The sequence below is a fragment of the Nelumbo lutea genome, chromosome 3, assembly GCF_056320005.1.
Source record: "Nelumbo lutea isolate HS-2025 chromosome 3, American lotus-T2T, whole genome shotgun sequence".
Classification (NCBI taxonomy): Eukaryota; Viridiplantae; Streptophyta; class Magnoliopsida; order Proteales; family Nelumbonaceae; genus Nelumbo; species Nelumbo lutea.
In genome coordinates this window covers 69,495,129-69,521,801 of record NC_142686.1, presented here as the reverse complement: position 1 = coordinate 69,521,801, position 26,673 = coordinate 69,495,129, and the positions used below count along the sequence as shown (strand labels likewise).

General features: G+C 40.3%; 1 protein-coding gene across 3 annotated transcripts in view; it reads left to right on the top strand.

The window, feature by feature from the left end:
- LOC148865451 (SET domain-containing protein) overlaps positions 1–25,973 on the top strand; it is an 89,115-nt gene extending 63,142 nt beyond the window's left edge. For all 3 annotated transcript variants that reach the window (XM_088981191.1, XM_088981193.1, XM_088981192.1), the window contains one exon: positions 25,054–25,973. In XM_088981191.1, the coding sequence (XP_088837317.1) occupies positions 25,054–25,671 (618 nt within the window). In that variant the 3' untranslated portion in view covers positions 25,672–25,973. The remainder of the gene's footprint in view (positions 1–25,053) is intronic.
- The last annotated feature ends 700 nt before the right edge of the window (positions 25,974–26,673 follow it).

The following is a 26,673-nucleotide window of genomic DNA, read 5'->3' as shown; positions in this document are numbered from 1 at the left end:
TTATTCAAGGTTTATCTTAATAAAATGCTGTTAGGGTGTTAGAGAGAGAGCAATGTTCGGAACTCTCATTCTCTACACCCTCATTGCTGAACTCTCAAGGTCTGTTTTCTTCAGCTTTCTACTAAGATTTCTAGGACATTTGGAAAGAAGATTTTCTAGTAGTGTTCAATGAGTTCTTTGAAAGAGGAGTAATAAACCCTGGCTTTAATTCAACTTTCATAGCCATGGTGCCTAAGAAAAGTAATGTAGCACATCCTTGTGAGTTCAGATCCATTAGCTTGGTGGATAATTTCTATAAAATTATAGCTAAGGTTCTATCTTTGAGGATTAGGGTTAATCGTTCTTTATTTCTCCAAATCAGGGTGCTTTTGTAAGAGGTAGGTAAATCACTGATCAAATTCTAATTATCAATGAGTGTGTGGAGGACTTCGAAAGAGAAGGAAAGGAAGGCTTTGTGTATAAACTGGATTTGTAACAAGCTTATGATATAGCAGAATGATCTTTCTTGTTGGATGTTTTGAGGAGCTCTGGGTGTGGGGAGAGATGATGCAAGTGGATTAATGGGATGTATTAGGACTTGTCATTACTCCTTGTTGGTGAATGGAATAGTGATCAATTTTTTTTCCTGCTTTAAGAGGGATTAGGCAAGGAAACCCTTTCTCTCCTTTTCTATTTACCTTAATTGCTGAGGCCCTTGGGAAATAAATTGTTAGGGAAGACTCTCAGGATTCAGTGAGGGGTTGGAAAGTTAGTTGTGACAAAATCCCAATTACTCATTTGCAATTTGCAGATGATACATTATTATTTTGTGAGGGACAAAATAGAAGTTGGGTCAGGAATCTCAAGCTGACAATTCAACTTTTTGAGCTAATCTCAAAACCTTAAAGTGAATTTTGAGAAAAGTTGTATTGTGGTTGTTAATATGGAAGAAGGGGAGATGTTGGAGTATGAAAGTATTTTGGATTGCAAGGTATCACAATGGTCTTTGAAATACTTGGGTTTACCTTTGGGAGACAATACATAAAGGATCAGTTTTTGGGGATCCTGTAGTAGAAAGATGCCAGTGAGTGTCAGTAGAGAACTAGAAAAGCTGACGAGGGATTTTTTGTTGGAACCAGGGGAGGAGAAAAAGGACCGTAGAGTAAGTTGGGAAGTTGTGAGTAGAAGCAAGAAGTTTGGTGGATTAGGTGTAGGTAATTTGCAAAAGAGGAATGTAGCTTTATTGAGAAAGTGGCTTTGGATACTACCTATGAGAAAGATAAAGTTTGGGCTAAGGTAGTAGTAGGCATTCATGGACTTGCAACTGATGGTTAAGATGCTGGAGTACTAAATAGGGCTACTGGAGCCTCCTTGGAAAGCCACCCATACTATCCTTTCTTTGAAAGAGAGATTTGGGAAGGTGGGTAACCTTCCTTTGAAAGATAAACTCCCCTTTTTTGTTTGCCCTATCGAGATATAAAAATGAGCCTGTGTCTACCTTCATTGTTTCTTCAAGTTCAAGAAGTGGTTTTGATTGGGATTTGGGTTTGAGAAGGGGTGTTAGGGATTTGGAATTAAATGATGTTTTGGACTTTTCTTCAGACCATGATGGGGTTTTCTTGGATTCTTCAAAACCTGATCATTGTCTTTGGACCCTCTCCTCTGGTTTCTGTTCTTGTACTTCTTTCTTCAAGGCTCTTATCTGACCTTATTGGGGCATCCTTTCTTTCTTGTGAAGGAGGTTTGGAGCAATCCCATCCCTCCTAGAGTTGGAGGTTTTTGTTGGGAAGTCATCCTTGAAAGAATTAGGCTAAGTGTAGGAGTGATTAAAAGTAAGTATTTATTTAAATAAACACTTATTTTAGGCTGGGACCACATCAATGAGCACTTCTTTAAGTTTGGGAAATAAGCCCGAAATAAGTGCTTATCCCCTCCAAAAGGATACAAGTGCTTGTTTGCGTTTGGCCTTAATACTTGTGATCTACTCCAAAGGAAAAGAACTAATTGGTGCTTATCCCCTCACTTATTAATCTCCTGCCCCTTTGTAACTTACATTTGGGATTGGTTTTTCTTGATGTTTGGGTGTAGGCGGTCTCCCCCACCTAATGTGTAAAGCTTGTTTGCCGCTACTTTCTTTAGTTGGCCAAAGAAAAGGAGAAAAGTGTTATGGAAATGTTTAAGGTCTGCAATGAGTTGGACCATATGGGAAAGGAACTCAAGATTGTTTTCAGAAAAGGAAAGAAGTAGAGAGGCAGTTATTGAGACTATCATGGTTAGAGTACATTGGGTCAAGTCTTTGGAGATTTTTGCTGATTTTCCAATAGGTAACATTATGAAAAATTGGAAGTGGCTAGTTCAGATTGTCATAAATCCAATACAAGCCCTCTTTGGTCTCCACCAATGAATGACTACATCAAGCCAAACTTTGATGGGAGTAGTGTAGGTAACGCAGGGCTAATGAGTTTGCTGATCCACTAGAAAAACAAGGGGTGGGAAGAAATCAATTGTCTTGGGCAAAATTGTAATTTTTAATTTCCTTGAGGGGGTTAAGAAAGTATGACGACAATTTCATAGAATTTCAATACGTCTATAACATCTATTTTTTAGGGGTTGATGAGTTTATCTTAGGCATTTTTGCCAAGATAAAAGTGGTTTCTTGAGTTATCTTGGTCAATTCAATTAATTAGGTTATCCTTCCTGACATGGATCGGTAGTTTTACTTATTGTAATCAATTGAATAGATATTTGTTGCTGGTTGCAGTTCCAGAATTGGTATGTTGAAGATTTTCTTTATTCAGTTTTTTATCTTTTCTTTCCTTTTCTATTTCTTTAGGTGTGATTAGATATCTCTGCTATTCTCAGTTTCTTGCAATCATGTTCTTGTTGATTCTTAAATTAGTTTTCTATATTCTTTCTTTAGGTGTGATTAGATACCTCTGCTATTCTTAGTTTCTTGCAATCATGTTCTTTCTTGCTCAAAACCAATGTTTTAAAAGGTGCTGGAGGCATATGCCTGGAGGGGGCAAGGCACCCCCAAAACACCCTAAGGCGTATGCCTAGAGGTGTGATTAGATATCTCTGCTATTCTTAGTTTCTTGCAATCATGTTCTTGTTGATTCTTAAATTAGTTTTCTATCTTTGTTTCTTAAATTTTTCTTGAGAATCCTCCTTTCTTGTATTCTATCTTGCTCAAAACCAATGTTTTAAAAGGTGTTGGAGGCATATGCCTAGAGAGGGCAAGGCACCCCCAAAACACCCTAAGACGTATGCTAGAGGCGTGTTAGAGGTGTACACCTCATGTGCCTTACGCATACCTCATACAAAAAGACAAAAAAAAAAAAAGAAAAAAAGAAAGAAAAAGTAAGGAAAAAGAGATGGAAAAAAGAGAAAATAAAGAAAAGGGAAGGGAAGGAAAGCGTAGGGGAAAGGAAGTTTGGGTCAAGGGCCTTGCCCCTTTTAGCTAGTGTTATGCATCTTAATTCTTAATATAAAAGATTTTTTCTTAAAAATAAAGAAAAATGAGATCCTTCTTCCTTTTCTTCATCCTCCCCCTCCTCCTTCCTCCCCCTGCCCCTCCTCTTAAGTAGGCTTATGCCTAGGGGTGTCCACGGTTCGGTTAACTGAACCATGGCCCTTTTTTGTAATCTGAACCGATGGTACCGATTTTTCCATTTCGCCAAACCGAAACCGAACCGGTACCACTGGTTAACCAGTCCGCCGGTTTCGATTTTTGACTAGTTCGGTTCTTTGGTTCTTCGGTTTTTCGGTTTTTTATATTTATAATATATATTATATAAATATATGTATAATATTATGTTATAAATAATAAATGATATATAATATATTATAAATATTTTAAAAATATATAATATATATAATATACTTATAAATAGCATTATAAATATAATATAATTATATATTTATATATATAATGAATATATATTTATATATAATACATAAAAAATATGTGACATATATTAAAAATATATATAAAATATACATATAAATTTATATACCAGTCGGTTCGGTTAACCGTTAGTTTTGTGTAGGTTAACCGAAAACCGAACCGGTCCTTTGGTTTTTCAAAAATTCGGAACCAAAACCGAACCAATTGGTTCAGCTAACTGCATACCTCCAGGACACCCCTACTTACGCTTCCTTGTGTTCAGGAGGCTTATGCCTCTTACATTCTGAACTATGCCTCATGCCTCCAGGTAGTGGAATCTCTTGCATTACACCTTCGTGTTTTAGAACTACACATTTTGTCCTGAAGGAAGAAAGTTAGATTCTTTCATACTCAACTCAGCCTTAACCAGAGTAGAAAAGTTTGGATGACCTGTTTTCATATAAAACTGCAAAAGAAAGAAGAAAAGAAAGATGAGAGAAGGTTTTTACAGAGAAAGAAAGAGAAGAGAGATAGAAGAGAATGGGAGAAGCGAAAAAATTAGGTCTCGCCGCCCATTTCATTAGATTATATACTCAAAAAAAAGAGAGCACAAAACCAAGTATGCCCTTAGTAAGCCGGATACTTGTAAGAACTAAATAAGCACTCTTAACTTAAAACATAAACTAATGGGCCTAAGGCCCAAAAATTCCCTAACTATGCTATGTAAATAAAAACAAGTAATACCAGCCCAAAACTCAACACTCCCCCTCAAGTTGGGAATAAATGCCACACATTCCCTACCTGCATAGATCATTCTCTATGCAACACCTTTTGTAAGAACATCAGCAAGTTGTAAGTCAGATGCAACATATGGTAAGCAAACTTCTCCGGATGTCACCTTTTCCCTTATAAAGTTTCTATCCACATCTATATGCTTCGTCCTATCATACTGCATTGGGTTGTGGGCAATGCTAATTGTTGCTTGATTGTCACAGTATAGCATATAGGTTCTTCGACCTCAACTCCAATCTCCTCTAACAAGGAACAGATGCAAAGGAGCTCTGAAACACCATGTGCCATGGCTTTGTATTCAGCTTCTACACTTGACCTTTGCCATAACTGTTTATTTCTTACTCTTCCATGTAACTAAATTACCTCCAACAAGAGTGCAAACTCTTGATGTAGATCTCTTGCCATTTAGACACCCTGCCCAATCAGCATTTGTGTAAGATTAGTACACAATGACCAGGAGAAAAAATCACTTAACAGTTTAAATTCTTTGTCAAGCTACTAACAGATAAAAGATTAGTATACAGTCTAGGAACATGAAGGATAGAAGGTAGGGTAATGGTATCGGTTATCTTGATAGACCCTTTCCCAACAATGGAACATGTGATCCATCGGCTGTTGAAAATCTATCTCTACTAGATGATCTTTTGTGAGGGAGGTTTCGGTGAGGTGGAAATTTTGAAAGAATTGATTACAATTTTTGAAGGAGTCTCTAATTTGAAAATCAATCTAGGAAAAAGCTGCATAGTCGGAGTAAATTTAGTTTTTGAGGAGGTTGAGGCGATTGCAAACTGTCTTGAGTGCTCCATTTCCTCCTGGCCTTTGTCTTACTTAGGGCTTCCGTTGGGAGCAAACCCTAGGGAGAGTAGGTTCTGGATCCCAATCTTGGAGAAGTTAGAAAAGAGACTAGCTGTTTGGAAGAAAAATTATATCTCTTTGGGTGGGAGGATCACTTTGATAAAAGCTACCCTCATGAATCTACCTACCTATTATCTCTTTGTCTTTAGGATACCGTCTAGGGAAGCGAAGAAGTTGAAAAAATTGATGAGAAATTTTTTGTGGGAATCGGGAGAAGGTAAAAAAGATCATTCAATTAAGTGGGGGTTGTGGGTAGAAGCAAAGAGGAGGGAGGATTAGGGCTCGGGAATGTGCTTAAAAAGAACTCAGCTTTGTTAGGGAAGTGGTTGTGGAGATGGCCTTTGGAGCGGGATAGACTCTAGCACGAAGTAGTGAAGAGTATTCATGGATGTTCAGGGAGTGGTTGGGATGCTGGTGCATCAAGGAGGGCTAACCTAGCCACACCTTGGAAGGCAATTCACAAAGTTCTTTTGTAGTTCCTTAGTTGTGTTAGGTATGATGCTTGTTCAGGTAATTCTATTCGGTTTTGGGAGGACATTTGGGTTGGAGATCTCCCTTCGAAAGACCTTTTTCCTTCATTGTACTCTGTTTCCTTGTATAAAAATGAGGTGATCTCAAAATTCCTTTTGTCGAATTTATCCTTACCAACTTTGTCTTGGGATTTTGGTTTCTGTAGAGGATTAAGGGATGAGGAAATTGAGTGTTTGTTTACTTTTCTATGTCTCCTTGATAAGGTTTGGTTGGATCCCTCGAAACCTAATAAAAGGATTTGGGCCATTCACCCCAAAGGGTCTTTTTCTTGTGGTTCCTTTTTCAAGTTCCTCTGCCAATCTCCCTCTCATCAGAGTTTCCCTTTCAAAGAAGTCTGATGCAGGCCGATCCCCCCCAAGGTTATGGCTTTGTGTTGGGAAGTGTGGCATGGTAAAGTAAACACGATGGACAAACTACAAAAGAGAAGACCCATCCTTTGTATTTCACCAAATTGGTGCATTCTTTGCAGATCTCATGGTAAGGATTGTAATCATCTATTTTTATCTTGTAGTGTCACTGCAAAGCTCTGGGCTTGGCTTCTATCTTTGTTTGGGTCTAGTTGGGATATGCCAGCAGAAGTAAGCACAATCTTTAACCCTTCTTTCTTCTCTTGGCCTCATAAAAGAGGAAGGAAAATGTGGAGATGCTCACGATCAACATTGTTATGGATAGTATGGGAAGAAAGGAATGCCAGAATCGTCCAAGAAAAAGGAAGAAGCAGTCAAACCTTAAAGGACTGCATTTTGTCCAAGTCTTTACATTGGTTAATGACTCTAGAATTATTTAACCATTTTACTTTTACTGGTTGTTGGAAGGATTGGAAGTTGGTAGCAAACTGTTCCTCCTACAAGGGAAGGGCAGTGCCTAGCTGGGTCCCCCCTCTTGGTTCTTTGAAGCTGAATTTTGATGGGAGTAGCTAGGGTAACCCGGGTCCCTCTGGGATGGGAGGTGTACTGAGGAATGAGGCTGGAGAGGTTGTCTTAAACTACTCTGGGCCTTTAGGAGTTGGGAACTCTATCCGGGCAGAACTGCTAGCTGCAATACAAGGAATACTTCTTGCAAAAGAAGTGGGTGTGGAGCAGCTTTTGATTAAAGGAGACTCTAAGACAGTGGTGGACTGGTTAAATAATCCGGAGGATGTCACTTGGGGCTACAAAAATGAGTTAAATAAATTCAAATGGCTGACAAGAAATATGTCTATAACAATACAATGGGTTGGGAGATCAGCTAATGCTTTTGTTGATGTCTTGGAAAAACAAGGGATAAATAGGGAAGCATCGTTCTGAGCACAATTGTAACTATTGTTTTAATTTCAACATTCATGTTTTCTCTGTTGTAGTTTGTGTATTTGCTGTTTGGAGAGGCTGCTCCTCGCACCTCTAAGGGATCTTCTTGTATCTATTCATTATTTTAATGGAATTGATGTTATTTATCAAAAAAAATCTATCTCTACTAGAGCAGAGGTGGTATGCGGAGAAAATAGTGGAAATGTTGGTCATATGTTCTGAGGCTCCTAAGTCTATAAACTAGGGAGGTCCCCCCTTACCTGTAGTGGATACATAATGTTTTCTTCTAGGAAGAAGAGAAGAACAGGATAAGACGAGAGAAGGAAGAGAAGAGAAAGAGAAGAGAAGGAGGAGAGATCGACTATTTTGGAGCCAAAACATTAGGCTGGCAGTGCCCAACTTTCTATTTATATTAATAAAATAAAAATAAAAGAAGGAAAAATTACATCCTTGCCCCAAGCGGCACACCCTAATAAAAAAAACAACAATAAAAGATAGTAAACAAGCTAGTAGCACTAGCATAAAATACTATAACAGCAGAAAAAACTAACAAGTCATCCTAACAACACTCCCCCTCAAGTTGGGCTGAATATATCTGTCATGCCCAACTTGTCACATAGCTCTTGTATGAAGTGTTTGTCCACTTCAATGTGTTTTGTCCTGTTGTGTAGGATGGGGTTAGTGGCAATGTTTATGGCTGCCTTATTATCGCAATAGAGAGACATGCGATTATTAACTTGAAACCCAAGCTCTCTTAACAAGTTTTTCAACCAAAGTGCTTTAGCCACCCAATGTGCGATAACCCTATACTCAGCTTTAGCACTAGATCTTGCAACCACATTTTGTTTTTTACTTCTCCATGTCACTAGATTTCCTACCATAAAAGTATAGTTCCCACTTGTAGATTTCCTGTCATCTATAGCACCTGCCCAATCGACATTTGTATAGAATTCAGATGGTTATGCTTATGGAACAACAAGCTAGTTCTTGGATACTTCTTTAGGTACCTATGAATTCTTTTTGCATCCCCCATATGTGGTGTCTTAGGGGAATGCATAAACTGACTTAGAACACCAATCGGATAAGCTATGTTTGGGGTGTCATGGGTAAGTAAAGTAATCTTCCCACTAGTCTTTGAAACTATTTCACATCTTTTAGAGGTTCGCCATCACAATCACCCAATTTATGATTAACATCCATAGGAGTGTCTATTGGTTTTGCACCTAGCTTGCCTGTGTCTTGTAGCAGACTTCCTCTGAGAGATGAATATACCCCTTTTTGAGCAGGCAACCTCAATCCCAAGAAAGTACTTTAGAGGACCCAGATCCGTCACCTCAAATTGAGAAGCCAAGAACTCCTTCAACCTTTGTATTTCAGAGTCTAATTCCTTGTGATAATGATATCATTCACATACATTATCAACATTGCAACTTGTTCTTAACACCTCTTAACGAAGAGAGTGTGATCAGACTGACATTGTTTGAATCCTACTTGTTGAACTACCATATGAAACCTACTGAACCATGCTTAGGGAGATTGTTTTATGCCATAGAGAGACTTTCTCAACTTCCACACCTTATTCTGACTTCCTTTGGCATAGAAGCCCAGTGGTTGAACCATATAAACCTCCTCCTCTAGATCACCATTTAAGAAGGCATTTTTTACATCGAGTTGATGCAATTCCCAGTCAAAATTTGCAACCAATGATAACAAAACCCAGATTGAATTCATTTTTGCTACAGGGGCAATAGTCTCATCATAGTTAATACCATAAACCTGAGTGTACCCTTTTGCTACCAACCTTGCTTTGTATCTTTGTACCATTCCATCAGCCTTGTGTTTCACTGTAAACACCCACTTAAACCCCATAGGGTCTTTCCCTTTTGCAAGATCCACTAACTCCCAAGTGTGATTCTTATGGAGGAAATTAATCTCCTCCTTCATAGCATCTATACATTCAGGAAGGCCTCTGCCACATTTTTGGGTATGGTAATACTACCAACAACATATAAGATTGCTCGGTGAGAGGGGGAAATATGGTCATAAGATACATAGTGGGTAATAGGGTGTTTGGTAGTGCACGATCTGACTCCTTTCTTTGAGCAATTGGGATGTCAAGATCATCCACAACTGAAATTGGAACAGAGGAATCAACAGGGACAAGGGTGGCTGGCTCATTTGGACTTACCTCCCTGGGAGTCTGATAGCGTCGGTTGCTTAGTATCTGGTAGCTCTACATCTTTAGAACATTGTTGTCTTTACGACATGTAGTGTACACAGGAAGACAAAAAATGGAACTGGATCTAGAATGGAGGGAAGGGAGACTTTGCAAACTTGCTTTTCCTCTCCTTTACTACTCCCCTTGAGGAGAGGTAGGGTAGAACGATTCAGAGTTGAATAAGGAAACATCCATAGAGACAAAGTACTTATGACCAACGGGATCAAAACATTGGTACCCCTTTTGAGAGGAATGATACCCAAGGAAGACACATGGAATAGACCGAGGGTCCAACTTGCCACGAGAAGGAGACAAATCGTGAACAAAGGCATGACAACCAACACCCTCATAGGGATGGAAAACAGAGGGGACTGAGGAAACAACAACTGATGGGGGGGGGCTAGTAGTTCAATACTCTAGAGGGCATGCTATTGATGACGTGTAGTAGCAAGAATAGCATCTACCCAAAAACGTTTTGGCACATTCATATGTAACATCATTCCCCGTGCTACTTCAAGAAGATGTCTATTCTTTCTTTCAGCAACACCATTTTGTTGTGGTGTTCTTGCACATGAACTCCTGTGAAGGGATCCATGGGAAGAAAAAACTTCATTGAGCTCACCATGGAAATATTCTTTCACGTTATCTGATTGAAAGATCTGAATCTCAACGTGAAATTATGTGAACACCATCCTCTGGAAGGTGATAACGAGAAAAGTCATCAATCAAGGTGATAAAGTATTTATATCCACCCTCAGAAATTATAGTAGTAGGCCCCCAGACATCAGAGTGCACAATATGGAAAGGGAAATTTGCTCTTTTATTACTTGAATGAAAAGTTGTACATTGTTTACTCAATTGACATGTTTGACACTGAAACTCTAGCACCGAACATGACTTGAATAAGGATGGAAACAAACACTTTAATGTTTTAGAGGACACATGACCTAGACGATTTTGCCACAAAAAAACTTGACTCTTATTGGACTGACCCAACTGACAATGTGACTGAAGATGACCCAATTGAAGACGACACCGAGAAACCAACCTTGTTGTCGAGAGTATAGAGACCATCTACCAAGCTTCCTCTACCAATCGTCCTCCTAGAAGTTAGATCCTAAAAAATACACAAACTAGGAAAAAAGGTTACACTACAATTTAAAGAATTTGTGATACTACTAATGGAAAGCAAATTGATAGGAAGTCTAGGTATGTGTAACACATTATTAGGTTGAGGCCATGTGGAAGAGATATTGATCCCTAACTTGCAATGGATGAGAATGATCCTTCTACAAGCCTCACCTTATCTCTTCCGGACAACAAGCTATAATATTGGAAATGATTTGGCTTACCAGTCATGTGGTTCAAGGCCCCTAAATCAATAACCCAAGGGGAATCAGTGGCAGTGGATTGGAAGACAGAGGCCACATTACTTGATGTAGATGCAAATGAAGTAGAGGGAGTACTAGTAACTGAGTTGTCCATTTGACGTAGAGCCCTACCCTACAATTCCAGATGATTACGGAATGAGTTCATGAAATCTTCCTTAGGGTCAAAACTAATGGACTGTTCCTGTGTAGCATCAGGCTTACCAATAGACTGAGAATTTTGAGCTGCCATATTTGCTGCATTGTACTTCTTTTGGCCCTACATCTTACCCTGCTCTTCCTTTTTTACAGCCCACTTCGGTTTTCCAAAGAGCTTCTAGCATGTATCATGAGTATGTCTTGAGCGCCGGCAGTGAGTGCACCACAACTTGTCCTTGTCATCAACTTTCTTAGGATCATCACTTTTTTCTCCTACATTAGTACCACCTGTTGTAGCTAATGCAATCAGCCGCTCCCCTTCATTTGCAACCACTACACTCCGTCTACTTTCCTCGGACTGAACCAAGTCATACACCTTTTAGACTGAAGACAATTCACGACTTCCCAAAACCTGAACTCTTAGAGGCTGATACATAGGATTCAGTCCCAACAAGAAAGCAAAGACCTGCTGCTGAGATACCAACTTCTTATAGGCTTTGGCATCATCACTTTTTTACTCCATAGTCTGATAGTGATCCAACTCCTTCCAAATAGAAGTAATAGCTGTATAATATGCTGACAAACTACGGTCACCCTGTTTACAGGTTGAGGATTCAGCCTATAACTGATAAATCTTAGCATAGTGTCTTTGCTCAGAGTAGGTAGTTTTAGCTTGTTCCCATATCTCATTTGCAGTCTCTGCCCATATAAAATTCTTCTTTACAATTGGTTCCATAGCTGCAAGTAGCCAAGACATCACCATACTGTTCTCCTAATCTCACCTATTCATGTTCAGCTCTCACCTTTAGGTTCTTTTACCAGCTTTCCCCTAGCTGTAACATATAGTTTTACACCTTTAGCCCACTCTAGATAGCTCAAACCATTCAAAGGGGTGGTTGGCATCGGAAAAAACATATTCTCAGCATTCATACCAGCAATACCACGAGTTGATGTAACCCCAGACGAAGCTGAATCATCATTTGCCATGTTGGGCAGGTTCTACAATTCAAAAGGAACCACTGATGTACATAGAAATAGGTCTCCGCCCTATTTCTACTACCCAACACACACTAATCTGCTTCCTAGAATGGAACACCACTATTGAAAGCACCACTACCAGTAACTAATAGACCCAAAAAATCAGTCTTCAATCACCATTAGGCCACACAAACCACACCGAGAAAAAAGGCAGCACATACCTGTAACGAGGGAGCACACAACCCCTTATACAGTGTTAGACAGTTTTGTATGCCCTTAGCTTCAATCAATATGATGTACTTTATGAGTTTATTGTAAATGAATAAAAGTGCATATTTGATTCATGTTCCCTTGGTTTGTTTCTATGTAATACCCTTAAACTGGGCACTTAATGAGACTCGTGTTAGTTTAGAATGTTCATAGCCAGTGGGTCGGTCTGGGGAGACCTATCCTGACAAGGCTGACACTGTGGTGCCACCAAGTCGGTTGGGGTGGCTTGTCTCAGCTGCCGGGGTGAGACCCTAGGCGCATACAGTGTATGATTAATTGAATCTTTGAACTGGACCAGATTTTCAGTATTGCCTTGGACCTTGGAGATTGATGGGCAAAACTGGAAAGCTACACCCGACCCCTAGACTTGATTATGATACTGCACTAGGTGTCGGATTGGGCTGTCTTTAATGTACCAATCAGTGAGATCCTTAGCGGGAGTCAATACCTGGGTATGTTGGGACAGTCTGAGAATTCATCTGAGTGGGTGATGATAGTGACATGATTAGTCCCTTTGTCAGACAAAGGTAATGATCGGGGATGCACTCTCACTAATGGAAACCAAGACTGTCGGCAGCCGATTTCAATCGTTGAGATTTGTTTTGCAAAATATATTTTATATGAAATATAAAAGTATATATATATATGGTTTCGAAATGTTTGCAAATAGGTTTTAATTCTCGGGATCACCAGAGAGAGTGCAACACTGTTCCTTGCAGTCGAAGGAGAGGTCCTCTCTTGTCGGGCAGTGTATGACCATTATGGGCTGAGAGGTTAAGTGTAAAACCATTGGGGATAATACCTGATGGGCTAATTTTGCATCTGCCCACAGTCCTTGGGTGTTACAAGGTGGCTTGGCCCAGGGACCACTTAGGGTAAGTGTTGGGCCCATAGAGCCCATGAGATGGGTTTCAGGGGGTGCATTGTCCATAACAGTGTATTCGGCTAGGCCTTGTAACAAAGGTTGGGCCGAACCCATGTGGCTGATGTGTAGATCAATGTTTGGGTCCCATGCCATACAAGAAAGCCCAATGGGCAGCAGTTTGGAAGGCTGAATGAATACATAACCTTAAATGGGCCTTAAGCCTATTTCGAAGTGGGCTAATTTGATTAGTCACTTAAAGGGCGAATTCTGAGATGGATCAGCTGATAGGATTGGGCCCAGACCCTATCCACTTAGAGAGTCCAAGATCTAAATGAGATTTAGATCTGGAAACCTCCTAATTAGATTAGGAGATGGCTGATCTGATCTACAGATAAGATAAGGGTTATCCCTTATCACTTAAATGGACTTCTAATCTAAATTTGATTTGGATCTCCAACTCCTAATGGGATTAGGAGTTGATCCCTTTAAGTCTATAAAAGGAAGGGGGGCGGCAGCCTTTAGACATGCAATCCAGAGATCCTTGTCTTCAGAGCTGAGATTACTAGAAGAGAGAATTCTGCACCCTGCAAATACTCTCGTCGCCTCATTCCTGCAGCCGCCGCCTACAGCAGTTCGATCTCCAGTTCTTGGGAGAAATCAAGATTTGATCTTGATACCAATCTTTTGGAGAAAAGATTGGTGGGAGTTGTATTCACAAGCCGTCCAGTTGATTCTTGCGAAGGGTCAAGTTCTTTTGGAAGAACACTGATGATTCTGCTCCACCCTACATTGTGCCATCTTCAGTGGGAGTAGATTTTGGATCCTTCCTTGGGCGTGAACACCTTCATTGGGAGATACTGCTTCTCTGTATCAGGTATTATCCCTCCCTACTCCTTTTGGTTCAGATCTGGTTCAGTTTATGGTTCAAGAATGATTCTTGAAAATATGATTTTCTAAATAGGGAATTCGATTCCAAGTTGAAGGGAGAGAAAAATTTTTGAAATTCGCTCCATTGTTCCGCAATCTTTGGACGTCCATGCGATGGATTTCCTATCCCTTCAGTGGTATCAGAGCCTTGGTTCAAATCTTGAACCATTCTGTTTCAGATCTGAACCTGCGCAAATAGGGAGAAGGCGTTCTACCCAATTTGCGCAGGCATGGGTTTTGGGAAATTTGTTCCCAAAATAGATGGGATTTTATATAAATCTGATTATTGTTTAGAATAGTTCTTTATGATTTTCTTGATTTATGGGTTGTTCGTACAAGAGGAGATCGAATTCTTGATTTGCGCAGGGAGAACTGCAAGATTTGCAGTTTCTTGATTTATTTATTACATTTGGTCTGTAAATAATTTTTTCTTATTTTTAGACTCAATGTATAGGCATTCGATTTGATGTAATTATTAATAGAAATAGGATTTCTATTTCTTTTTTATTTTGGATCGAAGATGGCGGCGCAGAAAGGGAAATTTCGCAGAAAAGGAGATTTCGCAGATGGGACATTCGCTATCTGCGATTTGCAGTTTGTGAAATTGCAAACTGTGATCTAACCTCTGTTTTGCAGGATGGATTGTGCGAACAGTCCTGATTAACTGATTCTTGATTTTCTTTTATCAGTTATTTAATTTCAAATTATTTTCTTGAATTATAGCTTTAATTAAAGATCAAACCCTAGACCCATTCGAACCAAGATTGGTTCAAACTGTTTGGACAAAATCTAGGGTTTAATCAAGGTTGAATGTCAGCCCTAATTTTCCCACTAATGGGCCTGAGGATTGATATTTAATTAAATGGTTAATTCGGCCCAACCTGTAAAGACCCAGTTTTAAACAGTTAAAACTGCTAAAAGCCCACTTCAAAAGATAAAGCTATATGGGTCGAACTGGGTAACCCTAATTCAGCCCATATACCTAGATAATATTAATGGTTAATATTATGGATTTAAAATGGGCTTCCAATGGGCCTTACAGATAATTAATGGATTGGATCAATTTATCCCTGCATGAGATGTATGGATGTGTGATGTGCTGCGTACATGGGCCATAAGTGCTTGGCCCATGCTCATTCGACAGTGGCTCTTGCGCACACCATGGCTGAATGCACATCATTGCCATGGTGTCCCTTTTGGTCATTGGATGACCTCCCTCAATGGTGGGCCCCACACCTCATCAACAGGTTACGTGCGGAACCCTAGTCGATTTAAGACCCACCGAAATCTGACTTTATGAAAATCAGTGGGAGCCACATTGGTTTGACCTAAATCAAACTAGGGCGTAATAATTGTTCCCTCCAGCTAATATGAGTCCACGTGATAGGGAGATTCATATGATGAACTCTCTAAAGGCCTTCCATCATTAGCATGACGATGAGTCATTCAGTAATGAGTAAACACACCAGAAAATTGGCTATCCATTTGTTTTTGGGCTTGTCTGAGTGTTTCATAAGTTGATAGGGGCATCATAGACCAATGTGGGAGGGGCTTCACCAGAAAATGGAAACTCTCTCACGGTACTTTGGCGTTCACGAATATGATGGGTAAGCACTCACTGGAAAGAAAGGTTTACCTGAAAACGACTCTAAACCTTGTCTAATAGAGGCCAAAGGGAAAACTCATATGATGAGTGGATATGATCCTTCACAGAAAGGTGGTGGGGTTATGCAGCTAATATAGTTGGATCCATACACCCTATGTGATTTTCCACATTTTCAGAGACAACCCGTAGTCTCCGTCACTGAGAAATGAGGAAAATCTCAGAGATGAATAAATGGAAATGGATCGTAGATTAAAATCCATATCTATGAAATGAACATGAATCAAATCAGGTTGTGGACTGATGTTTGCTCTTTTATCAGAAAATGGCAAACGGATCATTTGCAAAGCTTCTTGACGACAACAAGCTTAAGGGCCCAAACTATGTTGACTGGTACAGGAACCTTATGTTGGTCCTAGCTTCTGAAAAGCTAGACAAAGTGGCAAAGAATCCCGCCCCGGAGCGTCCGGGTGACAGGGCTTCTGAGGCCCGAAGGAGAGACTATCAGGAATGGGAGGAGAACGACTCCCTTGCCCGATGTTGCATCATTGCCTCCTTGAACAACCCAATACAGAGGCAGTTCGGTCAGATCGAACTTGCCGAAGACATATTGGACAGTCTCAGGACATTGTATGAAGAGCAGAATCGTTCTACTCGACAAAAGGTCTTGAAACAATTCATGACCGCACAAATGTCCAAGGGCCAACAAGTTCACGACCATTGTCTTCGGATGATGGGATACATCAACGAACCAGAGGCTCTTGGATCCGGGCTAGACCTTGCGACCTAGATAGATGCTATCCTTAATTGTTTGCCTCCTTCCTTTAATCCGTTCATCATGAACTATAACATGAACAAGCTGAATGTCAGCTTGCAAGAGCTCAGCAATATGTTGCAAAGAGCCGAAGAACTGATTAGAAAGGATGAGCCTGTAGCTATTCTTGTTGAAGCTAGCAAGACAGGCAAGAGAAACAGGAAGGCAAAGAAGCCTCAGAAGAAAGCCACTAAGGGTAAGAAGCAGAAGAAAGACAAAGCATCGGATGTCTGTCACTTCTGCAAGAAGACCGGTCACTAGAAAAGGAATCGTCATGTGTAGTTGGAATCCAAGAAAGGTAATTTCAAAACTTGTGTTATAGAAACCAATTTATTGGTTTCTGACTCTAGGGCTTCAACTCATGCGTGTAACTCACTGCAGGGGTTCAAGGTAAGCAGAATGCTGAGTGAATGAGAAGTCACTCTCTATTTGGGGACTACTGAAACTGTTGCAGCCGCGACCATAGGAACCGTGGAGTTAATTTTTAGAGAATGAATAATTGTACTGAAAGATTGCCTTTATGTACAAAATTTAAGGAGAAATTTGATTTATGTTTCAAAACTGTGTGCAGATGGTTATTCTGTCTTCTTTAGTAATACGATTACTATTAAAAGAAATAACAGATTCATCGCATACGGGGAACTGGAGAACGGTCTCTATGTTCTACATCATTCTCTAGAAACTAACATAAAAGTAACTACGTCGGCTAAAATCCCCAAGAAGAGAGCCCGTGATATAGTTAATCCCACGTGTCTGTGGCATTACCGACTTGGCCACATCGGTGTTGATCGAATCACAAGGTTGGTAAAGGATGGTCATTTGCATTTTCTAACTGTAGAAGATCTTCCCACTTGTGGCCTTTCCTACAAGGCAAGATGACGAAACGGCCATTTAACGGTAAGCCTGAAAGATGTACAGGCACACTTGACCTAATACATACTGATGTATGTGGTCCCCTGAGTGTTAAGACACGGAATCAACATGTGAGAAATTAAAGCCCTTCGATCTGATAGAGGTGGCGAGTATCATTTTGACGAATTCATGGACTACTTAAACGACAATGGGATAGTATCACAATTAGCTCCTCTTGTTATACCACAACTTAACGGTGTTTCAGAGAGGAGGAATAAGACCTTATTGGATATGGTCCAGTCGCTTCTCATACACTCAGAGTTACCCAAATCTTTTTGGGGATACGCATTAGAGACTGCGATTTACGTGCTGAATCGGGTTCCAACCAAATCAGTTCGGAACACTATATATGAACTTTGGATCGGAAAGAAACCAAGTGTCAGACACTTGAAGATTTGGGGTTGTCTAGCACACGTTAAAAGAACGAGTGCAGACAAGTTGGAATCCAAGACCAGTCGTTGCCTATTTGTAGGCTACCCAAAGGGCTCTGTAGGTTACCGTTTCTATGAACCAAGTGAGCAGAAAATGTTTTGTAGTCGAAATGCACAATTCTTGGAGACCGATCACATCTTGGACACCCATCATCAGGAAATTGTTCTTGATGAGGAGAGCTCAAGAGCAATGGGAGATGTCCCACAAGTTCCAGGTGGTGACCAACCTAGAAGATCCACTCGGGTATCCAGGCCACCAGTCCATTATAGTTATGACCAGGATAGTTATCTAGTGGAAACTTTAACTAGTGAGGAGGATCCCGTGACTTACGCGGAAGCTATGTTGGACATAGATTCCCAAAAGTGGGTGGAGGCCATGAGAGCTGAGATGGACTCAATGGAGACCAATGGAGTCTGGACTCTAGTAGATCCACCCTCTGGGGTAAAAGCAATCAGTTGCAAATGGATTTACAAGAGGAAGAAGGGCCCCGATGGTAGCCGCCGCCTACAGCAATTCGATCTCCAGTTCTTGGGAGAAATCAAGATTTGATCTTGATACCAATCTTTTGGAGAAAAGATTAGTGGGAGTTGTATTCACAAGCCGTCCAGTTGATTCTTGCGAAGGGTCAAGTTCCTTTGGAAAAACACTGTTGATTCTGCTCCACCCTGCACTGCACCATCTTTAGTGGGAGTAGATTTTGGATCCTTCCTTGGGCGTGAACACCTCCATTGGGAGATACTGCTTCTCTGTATCAGGTATTATCCCTCCCTACTCCTTTTGGTTCAGATCTGGTTCTGTTTATGGTTCAAGAATGATTCTTGAAAATATGATTTTCTAAATAGGGAATTCGATTCCCAGTTGAAGGGAGAGAAAAATTTTTGAAATTCGCCCCCTTATTCTGCAATCTTTGGGCGTCCATGCGATGGATTTCCTATCCCTTCATACAACACCTGTACGAAGGTGATCGTAACAAGAATGCAGCCTTCATAGCATCAGCTATCACCCACTAGGGTTTCCTTGGTGGTATGACCATGGAAGAACTCAGAGAAATCATAGTCTGAGAATTCTGACCAATCCAATTGGGCTCTTGCACCTCACAGTTCAAGAAATCAAAAAAACTTATGAGAGGAGATGTAGTTTAGAGAGAAAATTCCTCCTATTGCCCAGAAGTTTGCTCTGATACCATGTTTTCTTCTTGGAAGAAGAGAAGAAAGGGAGAAGAGAGAAGGAAGAGAAGAGAAGAAGAAGAAAGATCGCTTGTTTGGGAGCCAAAGCATTAGGCTGGCGGCGCCCAGCTTTCTGTTGATATTAATGAGATAAAAATAAAAGAAGGAAAAATTACATCCTTGCACCTGGTGGCACACTCTAATAAAAAAAAACAATAATAAAAGATAGTAAACAAATTGACAACACTAGCATAAAATACTATAACAGCAGAAGCAACTAACTAGTCATTCTAATAACACATAATTTGCAATGGCATGTGAACTACCTGTATGTGCAAACGAAGTAGAATTGCTACCTCTTGATCCACTTGCACATTGCTGTCCACTTGATAATGAGTTGGAACTGGTTGTATCCCTCTGAATCAGAAGTTGCACATATCTTTCCCAATTCGGCTCTCACTACAGTTGTTGCAATAGACTCTAGAGAAGTTGTAGTAGATGGTCCTGATAAATCACCAGTTACTACCATATTCATGTTTACCTTCTTATTTCTGAGCCGGATTGGTACAAGGTGTGGGTAAAGCTTCCAACAGGTATCTCTAGTATGTTTAGGTTTCTTACAGTAGTCACAAATCAGATCCTTCTTGTCCTTCCTCGATTCATTTCCACCCTTGTCCTTCTTCGGTTCATTTCCTCCTACATAGGGCGAAGTCCAATTAGAAACTCAAAAACCCTATTCTTCTCTACCAGTTTCTGATAAGTTGTTGCATCTTTGCTACTTTCCCAAACCACAGTTTCCAAATGACCTCTTTCTTGCCATAAGGTTTTGAGGGTTCAAAAATAAATAGCAACAAACTTATCTCCTTGCCTTGTAGCAATCACTTGGTTTCTCAACTGGTAGGCTCAAGCAACATTCTCATTATGTGAATAGGTTTCTGCTACTCCACCCTAAATCTCCTTACATGTGTTAGCCCATAAAAAGTTCTTACTTATATGGGCAACATGGTATTGCACAGCCAAGTCATCATCATGTAGTTCTCTTGTACCCATTGGGAGTAATTAGTTTCAGGTTTCTTTTCCTCACTGGTGACATACCCCAATTTCCCATGAGCACCAATGGCCAATTTTGCAGATTGTGACCATTCTAAGTAGTTTGTACCATCCAACTTGATTGTAGTGATGGTCCTGACCCCAAAGAGGTCTCCAACACCTCCTTCCCCTGGTCTCATTTCATCTGCGAATTTGTTTTCAACTCCACAACCCTCCATCTCTTAGAATAGATTAGGAAATCAATTTGAAATGAAAAGAAAGGTATTTATCTCCTTTAGAAACCTCAAACACCTTTCTGGTACCCTAGAAGCCCTTCCCTCCAAAGATTCCCTTTTCCATGGGAGCGGGAGAAGAGAGAAAAGAGGCTACCGCCTTAGAAGCCTCCAAAAAGGCTAGGACTTGAACCACCCCCTTCAAAAAACCTCAATGAACCCTAGAAAACTAGAGTGCCACTTCCTAGGTCAAAAATGAAGAATCCTACTAAATTTGGACTCTCCCCCTATGTCCAGTTCTTCCTGATTTTGGTGTTAAACCCTGGGCCAGCTATAGGGAGTTGTAAATCCACAAAAAAAAAAAAATCTTACTTGAAGTCTTTGATCAGCCCTTTACCTCATCATGTAGTTGAACGATCTAGGGTTGCGTGATGGGGCAGCTCAAAAAATCTTTAAAATTGCTTTGATACCAAAGTAGAAAAGTTTGGATGACCTGTTTTGATATAAAAACTATAAACGAAAGAAGAAAAGAAAGAGAAGAGAAGGTTTCTGCAGAGAAAGAAAGAGAAGAGAGACAAAAGAGAATGGGAGAAGCCAAAAAATTAGGTCTGGCCACCCCTTTCGTTAGTGATGGTCCCGACCCCAAAGAGGTCTCCAACACCTCCTTCCCCTGGTCTCATTTCATCTGCGAATTTGTTTTCAACTCCACAACCCTCCATCTCTTAGAATAGATTAGGAAATCAATTTGAAATGAAAAGAAAGGTGTTTATCTCCTTTAGAAACCTCAAACACCTTTCTGGTACCCTAGAAGCCCTTCCCTCCAAAGATTCCCTTTTCCATGGGAGCGGGAGAAGAGAGAAAAGAGGCTACCGCCTTAGAAGCCTCCAAAAAGGCTAGGACTTGAACCGCCCCCTTCAAAAAACCTCAATGAACCCTAGAAAACTAGAGTGCCACTTCCTAGGTCAAAAATGAAGAATCCTACTAAATTTGGACTCTCCCCCTATGTCCAATTCTTCCTGATTTTGGTGTTAAACCCTGGGCCAGCTATAGGGAGTTGTAAATCCACAAAAAAAAAATCTTACTTGAAGTCTTTGATCAGCCCTTTACCTCATCATGTAGTTGAACGATCTAGGGTTGCATGATGGGGCAGCTCAAAAAATCTTTAAAATTGCTTTGATACCAAAGTAGAAAAGTTTGGATGACCTGTTTTGATATAAAAACTATAAACGAAAGAAGAAAAGAAAGAGAAGAGAAGGTTTCTGCAGAGAAAGAAAGAGAAGAGAGACAAAAGAGAATGGGAGAAGCCAAAAAATTAGGTCTGGCCACCCCTTTCGTTAGATTATATACTCAGAAAAAAAAAAGAGAGAGTACAAAACATGAACTAAAGGGCCTAAGGCCCAATAACTCCCTAACTACTATGCTATGTAAATAAAAACAAGTAATATCAACCCAAAACTCAACAACCAGTAATCAAAACTATTTAGGGTTGGCTACACAAAAGAACCTCTTGTTTCATATTACTTTTTTTCCCCTTTTTTTGGCCTTCACGGAGTTACATAATGGGGGTAGCCTGTCACCCATACCCATAACCCCCCAACCTGGTGACAGCAGGAATTGATCCCAGGTCTCCACTATTGAGGGGATGAGATATCCATCATATGGATAGTCGAACCCTGCAGGAAGGTAGGGCAAAATTTAAAAAATTTCTCTCTCCCATGTGGAAATCGCATTCCCTGTTTTAGAAAAACTGCATTTTTCAATGATCAATCTTGAACCAAGAACCGAACTAGATCTGAACCAAAACAGTAGGAGAGGGATATACCTGATACGAATATGCAATATCTCCCAACGAAGGTGTTCAGCCCAAAGAAAGACTCCAAAGACTGCTCCCACTGAAGATGACATAATGAATGGTGGAGCAGAATCAGCAGGGTCCGTCCAACGAACCAAATTCTTCAGCAAGAATTCGATGGAGGCAGTGAGCACGACTTCTAATCAGCCTTTCTCCAAAGACTGATATCAAGACACTTCTTGATTGCTCCTACAAAGGATGGAGATCGAATTAGCTGTGGCGGCAATTGGAGGAAATTGCAGGGAGAAGATGGCGCAGTCACACTGTTCTTGTCTTCTCTCTAGGTGCTCTGAGATCTAATCTATGAGATTTCTGGGATGCTTGGGATGAACTGAATGGTTCGCCCCCTCCTCCTTTTATAGGCATAAAGAGAGCTCCTAATCTCATTAGGAGTTTCCTAATCCAAATCTGTATTTGGATAAGGAGTCCTCTTTAAGAGATAAAGCCCTTATCTTATCTGTAGATTAGATCAGCTCTCTCCTAATCTCGTTAGGAGGTTTCCAGATCTGAATTCAGATCTAGACTCTCTTAGTGGATAGGGTAAGATCCTATTCTATCTGCTGATTTAATCTCAGATCCGCCCCCTTATTTAACTAATCAAATTAGGCCTGTTCGAAATGGGCTTTAGGCCCAATAAGTCTAAGTGCTCAAAATGCTTCCAACCTGCTGCCCAGTTGGGCTTCTTTGTATGGTGTGGGACCCAAACATATCTACACATCAGCCACATGGGTTCAGCCCAGCCTCTGTTACAAGGCCTGGCCAAATTCACTGAAAAGATAGTGAACCCCCTGAAGCCCATCACATGGACTTCTAATGGGCCCAACGCTTACACTAAGTGGTCCCTGGGCCAAGCCACTTTATAAAAACCCAGGGACTGTGGGCAGATGCAAGATTAGCCCATCAGGTATTACCCTCAGTGGTTTTACACTCAACCTCTCAACTCATAATGATCATACATTGCCCGACAAGAAAGAACCTCTCCCTCGGCTGCAAGGAATAGTGCAACACTCTTTGCTCACATGGATCACGGGAATTAAAACCTTTTGCAAACATTTTGAAACCATAATATATATATTTATATCCGTATATGAAATATATTTTGCAGAACAAATTTCAACGATTGAAATCAGCTGCCGACAGTCTTGGTTTTCATCAAAGAGTGCATCCCCGATCATTACCTTTGTCCGACAAAGCGGCTGATCCTGTCACTATGATCACCCATTCAGATGAATTCTCAGACTGTCCCAACATACCCAGGTTTTGACCCCTGCTAAGGATCTCACTGATTGGTAGATCAAAGACACCCCAATCCGATACCTAGTGCAGTATCATAATCGAGTCTAGGGATCAGGTGTAACTTTCCAGTTTTGCCCACTAATCACCAAGGTCTAGGGCAATACTGGAAATCTGGTCCGATTCAGGGTTTCAAGTAAACCTACACTGCATGTACCTCGGGTCTCACCCTGGTAGTTGAGACAGGCCACCCCACCACTTGGCGGGACATCAGTGTCAGCCTTAGCAGGATAAATCTCCTTAGACTTATCCAACGGCGGTGAACATTCTAAACTAACACGAGTCTCATTATGTGTCTAGTTTAAGGGTATTACATAGAAACACACCACTATAACATGAATCAAATATGTACTTTATTCATTTACAATAAATGTCATAATGTACATCAATCTGATTGGAGTCAAGGGCATACACTGTCTTAACCACCCAGAGACATTACCAACTAAGCCATCATCATTTGGTTATTAGTTAGGGTTAGTTATACACAAGCCTAAGCATCCAAAGAATAACTGATACCCTTGGGTACACTTTCAGGTTTTCTTGGTCTCAAAATTAATTCTAGGGAACCCACCCTGTTTTTGTGTACTATTAGCATGGGCTTTCCATCAATGCAAGTTCTTGAACACCGGAATGACTTTCTTATCAGAAGCTTGAAGTGATTACAGTATCCAATTGAAAGCATCTTGATTAGGGTCTTGTAACATAGCGGGCTTAGGTGGTCTTTGGTTAGACTTTCTAAAGGATCTTTCAAAGCCCAAAAAAACTGGAATGATCTTTTAGACTTCCAAAGAAGAAAATAAAGCTTAGAATGGTTGTTCGAAGCCAGAAATTGAGGGAAAAAAAATGCTTCAACTGAACTTCATATTTTGACTGATTTTTTGGGCTTCAGCTTCTACTATGCTGTTGCTTTCAAAGAACACCTTTCTTAACTATAATAAGATCTTTCTTGTGTTTTATGGCTTTCATCAGTTCAGCCATTGTCTAACCAAATGGAGCTTTAGTGTTTCTTGCTGGTCTGGGTATCGAATGGACTGATGATGTGGGTAATCCGCAGAAATCATGTCATGGAAGACACTCCGAATTGGCAGCATGTAGAATGCTCCATATGGCCATTTTCTTCAATAAAAAGAAATTTACAACTGAGAGGGATTTTGTCATGTGTAGAATTCCCATGCTTAAGCCTATTGTCTCTAGGTAGTCGTAGTCTGCATTGCTCATACACAAACAGACACAAGAAGCGCCTTGTAAACTACTTGGTTTTGATGCCTGTGACTGTATTCTTGAGCACACGATACCTGTTTATCATGCCAATTTCTTTTCATGTAATGCTTCTATTCTTTTCACTTGTTAATTAGTTTTACCCTTTTGCTGGAACGACTTTTAGGAGCCTTTGCTTCTAACAATGACTTTCTTCTACATGATTTGAAACTTTGCATTATTTAATGAGCACAACTGGTGTAGGCTGAAGGAGTAGGGTGCTAGACTTATACTTCCTTTTGCACCATTTTTTTGGCTGCAGCTTTTGCTTCTATGGAATCAGTCCCTTTACAAGAAAGCCTTGCAACTAAAATTAGAGTTTTTCACATGATTCCTTTTTTTCTTTCAGGTTTTTAACACCTATGGCTCCATGGGTAATGCAGCATTACTTCACAGATATGGATTTACGGAGCCAGATAACCCTTTTGACATTGTTAACATTGAGCTAAACCTGGTAACTAAATGGAGCTCATTGTTATTCTCTGCTCGATATACCAGAGCAAGGCTGTTGTTTTGGAGGAGATTAGGTTTTTCTGGGTGTATCAGCCATAGTTGTGAATATTTTGAGATTTCTTCAGATGGAGAACCACAGCTAGAGCTTGTGATTCTTCTCTACATCATTTGCTTGCCTGAGGTACTATATGATAAGTTGAACAACAGAGTATCATCTGTGGAGAACATCAATGAATCCATGAACATTCTATTACTGCACAAAAATAACGTCCAAGTTCCACTAGGGACTACAGAGATTGACAAGGATTTGTTGTTAACAAAAAATGTATGTGATGCACTTCATTCACTTGCCAATATTCGGGAAAGTTTCTATGGGCAGAACTCATTAGAAGATGACATGGAGGCACTAAGGACATGTTGCATGAGAGAAAGGAAGTTGTACCATTCCCTGACATTGCGTGTGACAGAGAGGAGGATTCTCAAGAAACTTAGGACCTATGCTTCCTCCAGATAATGCAAACCAAGATGAAAACATATTTGAGGAAATGTTCAAGTTGAAATAAGTGGCCGTTTTGGCAGGCAGAAAAGTAGGGAGAGAAGGAACAATGCCATTGCCAACGCAATTCCCCTGCCTTTTTCTCTTTCTTTTCCCCTGAGAGTGAGCTCTCTGAGAATTAGCTTAACTGGATGGTTCTTTACTTTTCACATCTATTTATTGTTTTCTAGACTCTCGAGTACCCTTATTTATGTATGATTCTCCACATTTGGCATCATTTATAATAGGAAATGGGAACTCAATTGGTTTTTTGTAGAAAAGTAGATTCACTCAAACAGCAAAGATACAATGACAACAAGAACAAGCAACAAGAAAGAGACAGGGAAAAACAGTGACTACTACAACTGCAACTACAAGTCTACAACTACCAACATCACAAGAAGACCCAGAAAACACTGGACTAAAATGACGACTCCAAAAAAGGGTTCCAGAACTGAAAAGCCCTTTCTGCACGGTGAAATGAGCAGCTTTGTTAGGACTAATACTAATTTACTGAAAGAAACGCCTAGGCTTCTGCAAAGATGAGCAATGTCCTACACACAACAAAGAATAAATCCATAGGGTAGCCAGCAAGAGGGTTAAGAATGCGGTTCACTAACTGGCTACAATCATTTGATTTTCATAGGCCAGCTTGAGAAAGAAGTTGTTCCTTTCAACTATTTGATTTTCTTTGAACCCTCTCAGCTAAAATGTTGTCTACATTTGGATTTTCCAAATGGAGGGATCCCCAGATAAATTGATGGCTTCTGAGCTTTTCCACTTTTGTTTTTTTTTTCAAGTGAAGACTTCTAAACAAAGCACAAGAGAGATGTAGGGGAGATAGGATCTCCTTGCCTAATACCCCTTGTAGCTAGGAATACCATTCACCCGAACCCGATAGGACACAGAAGTAATACACTTCATAATCGAATTAAACCCACCTTTGTCCAAACCCCATTCTCTCCAACACCTATTATAAGA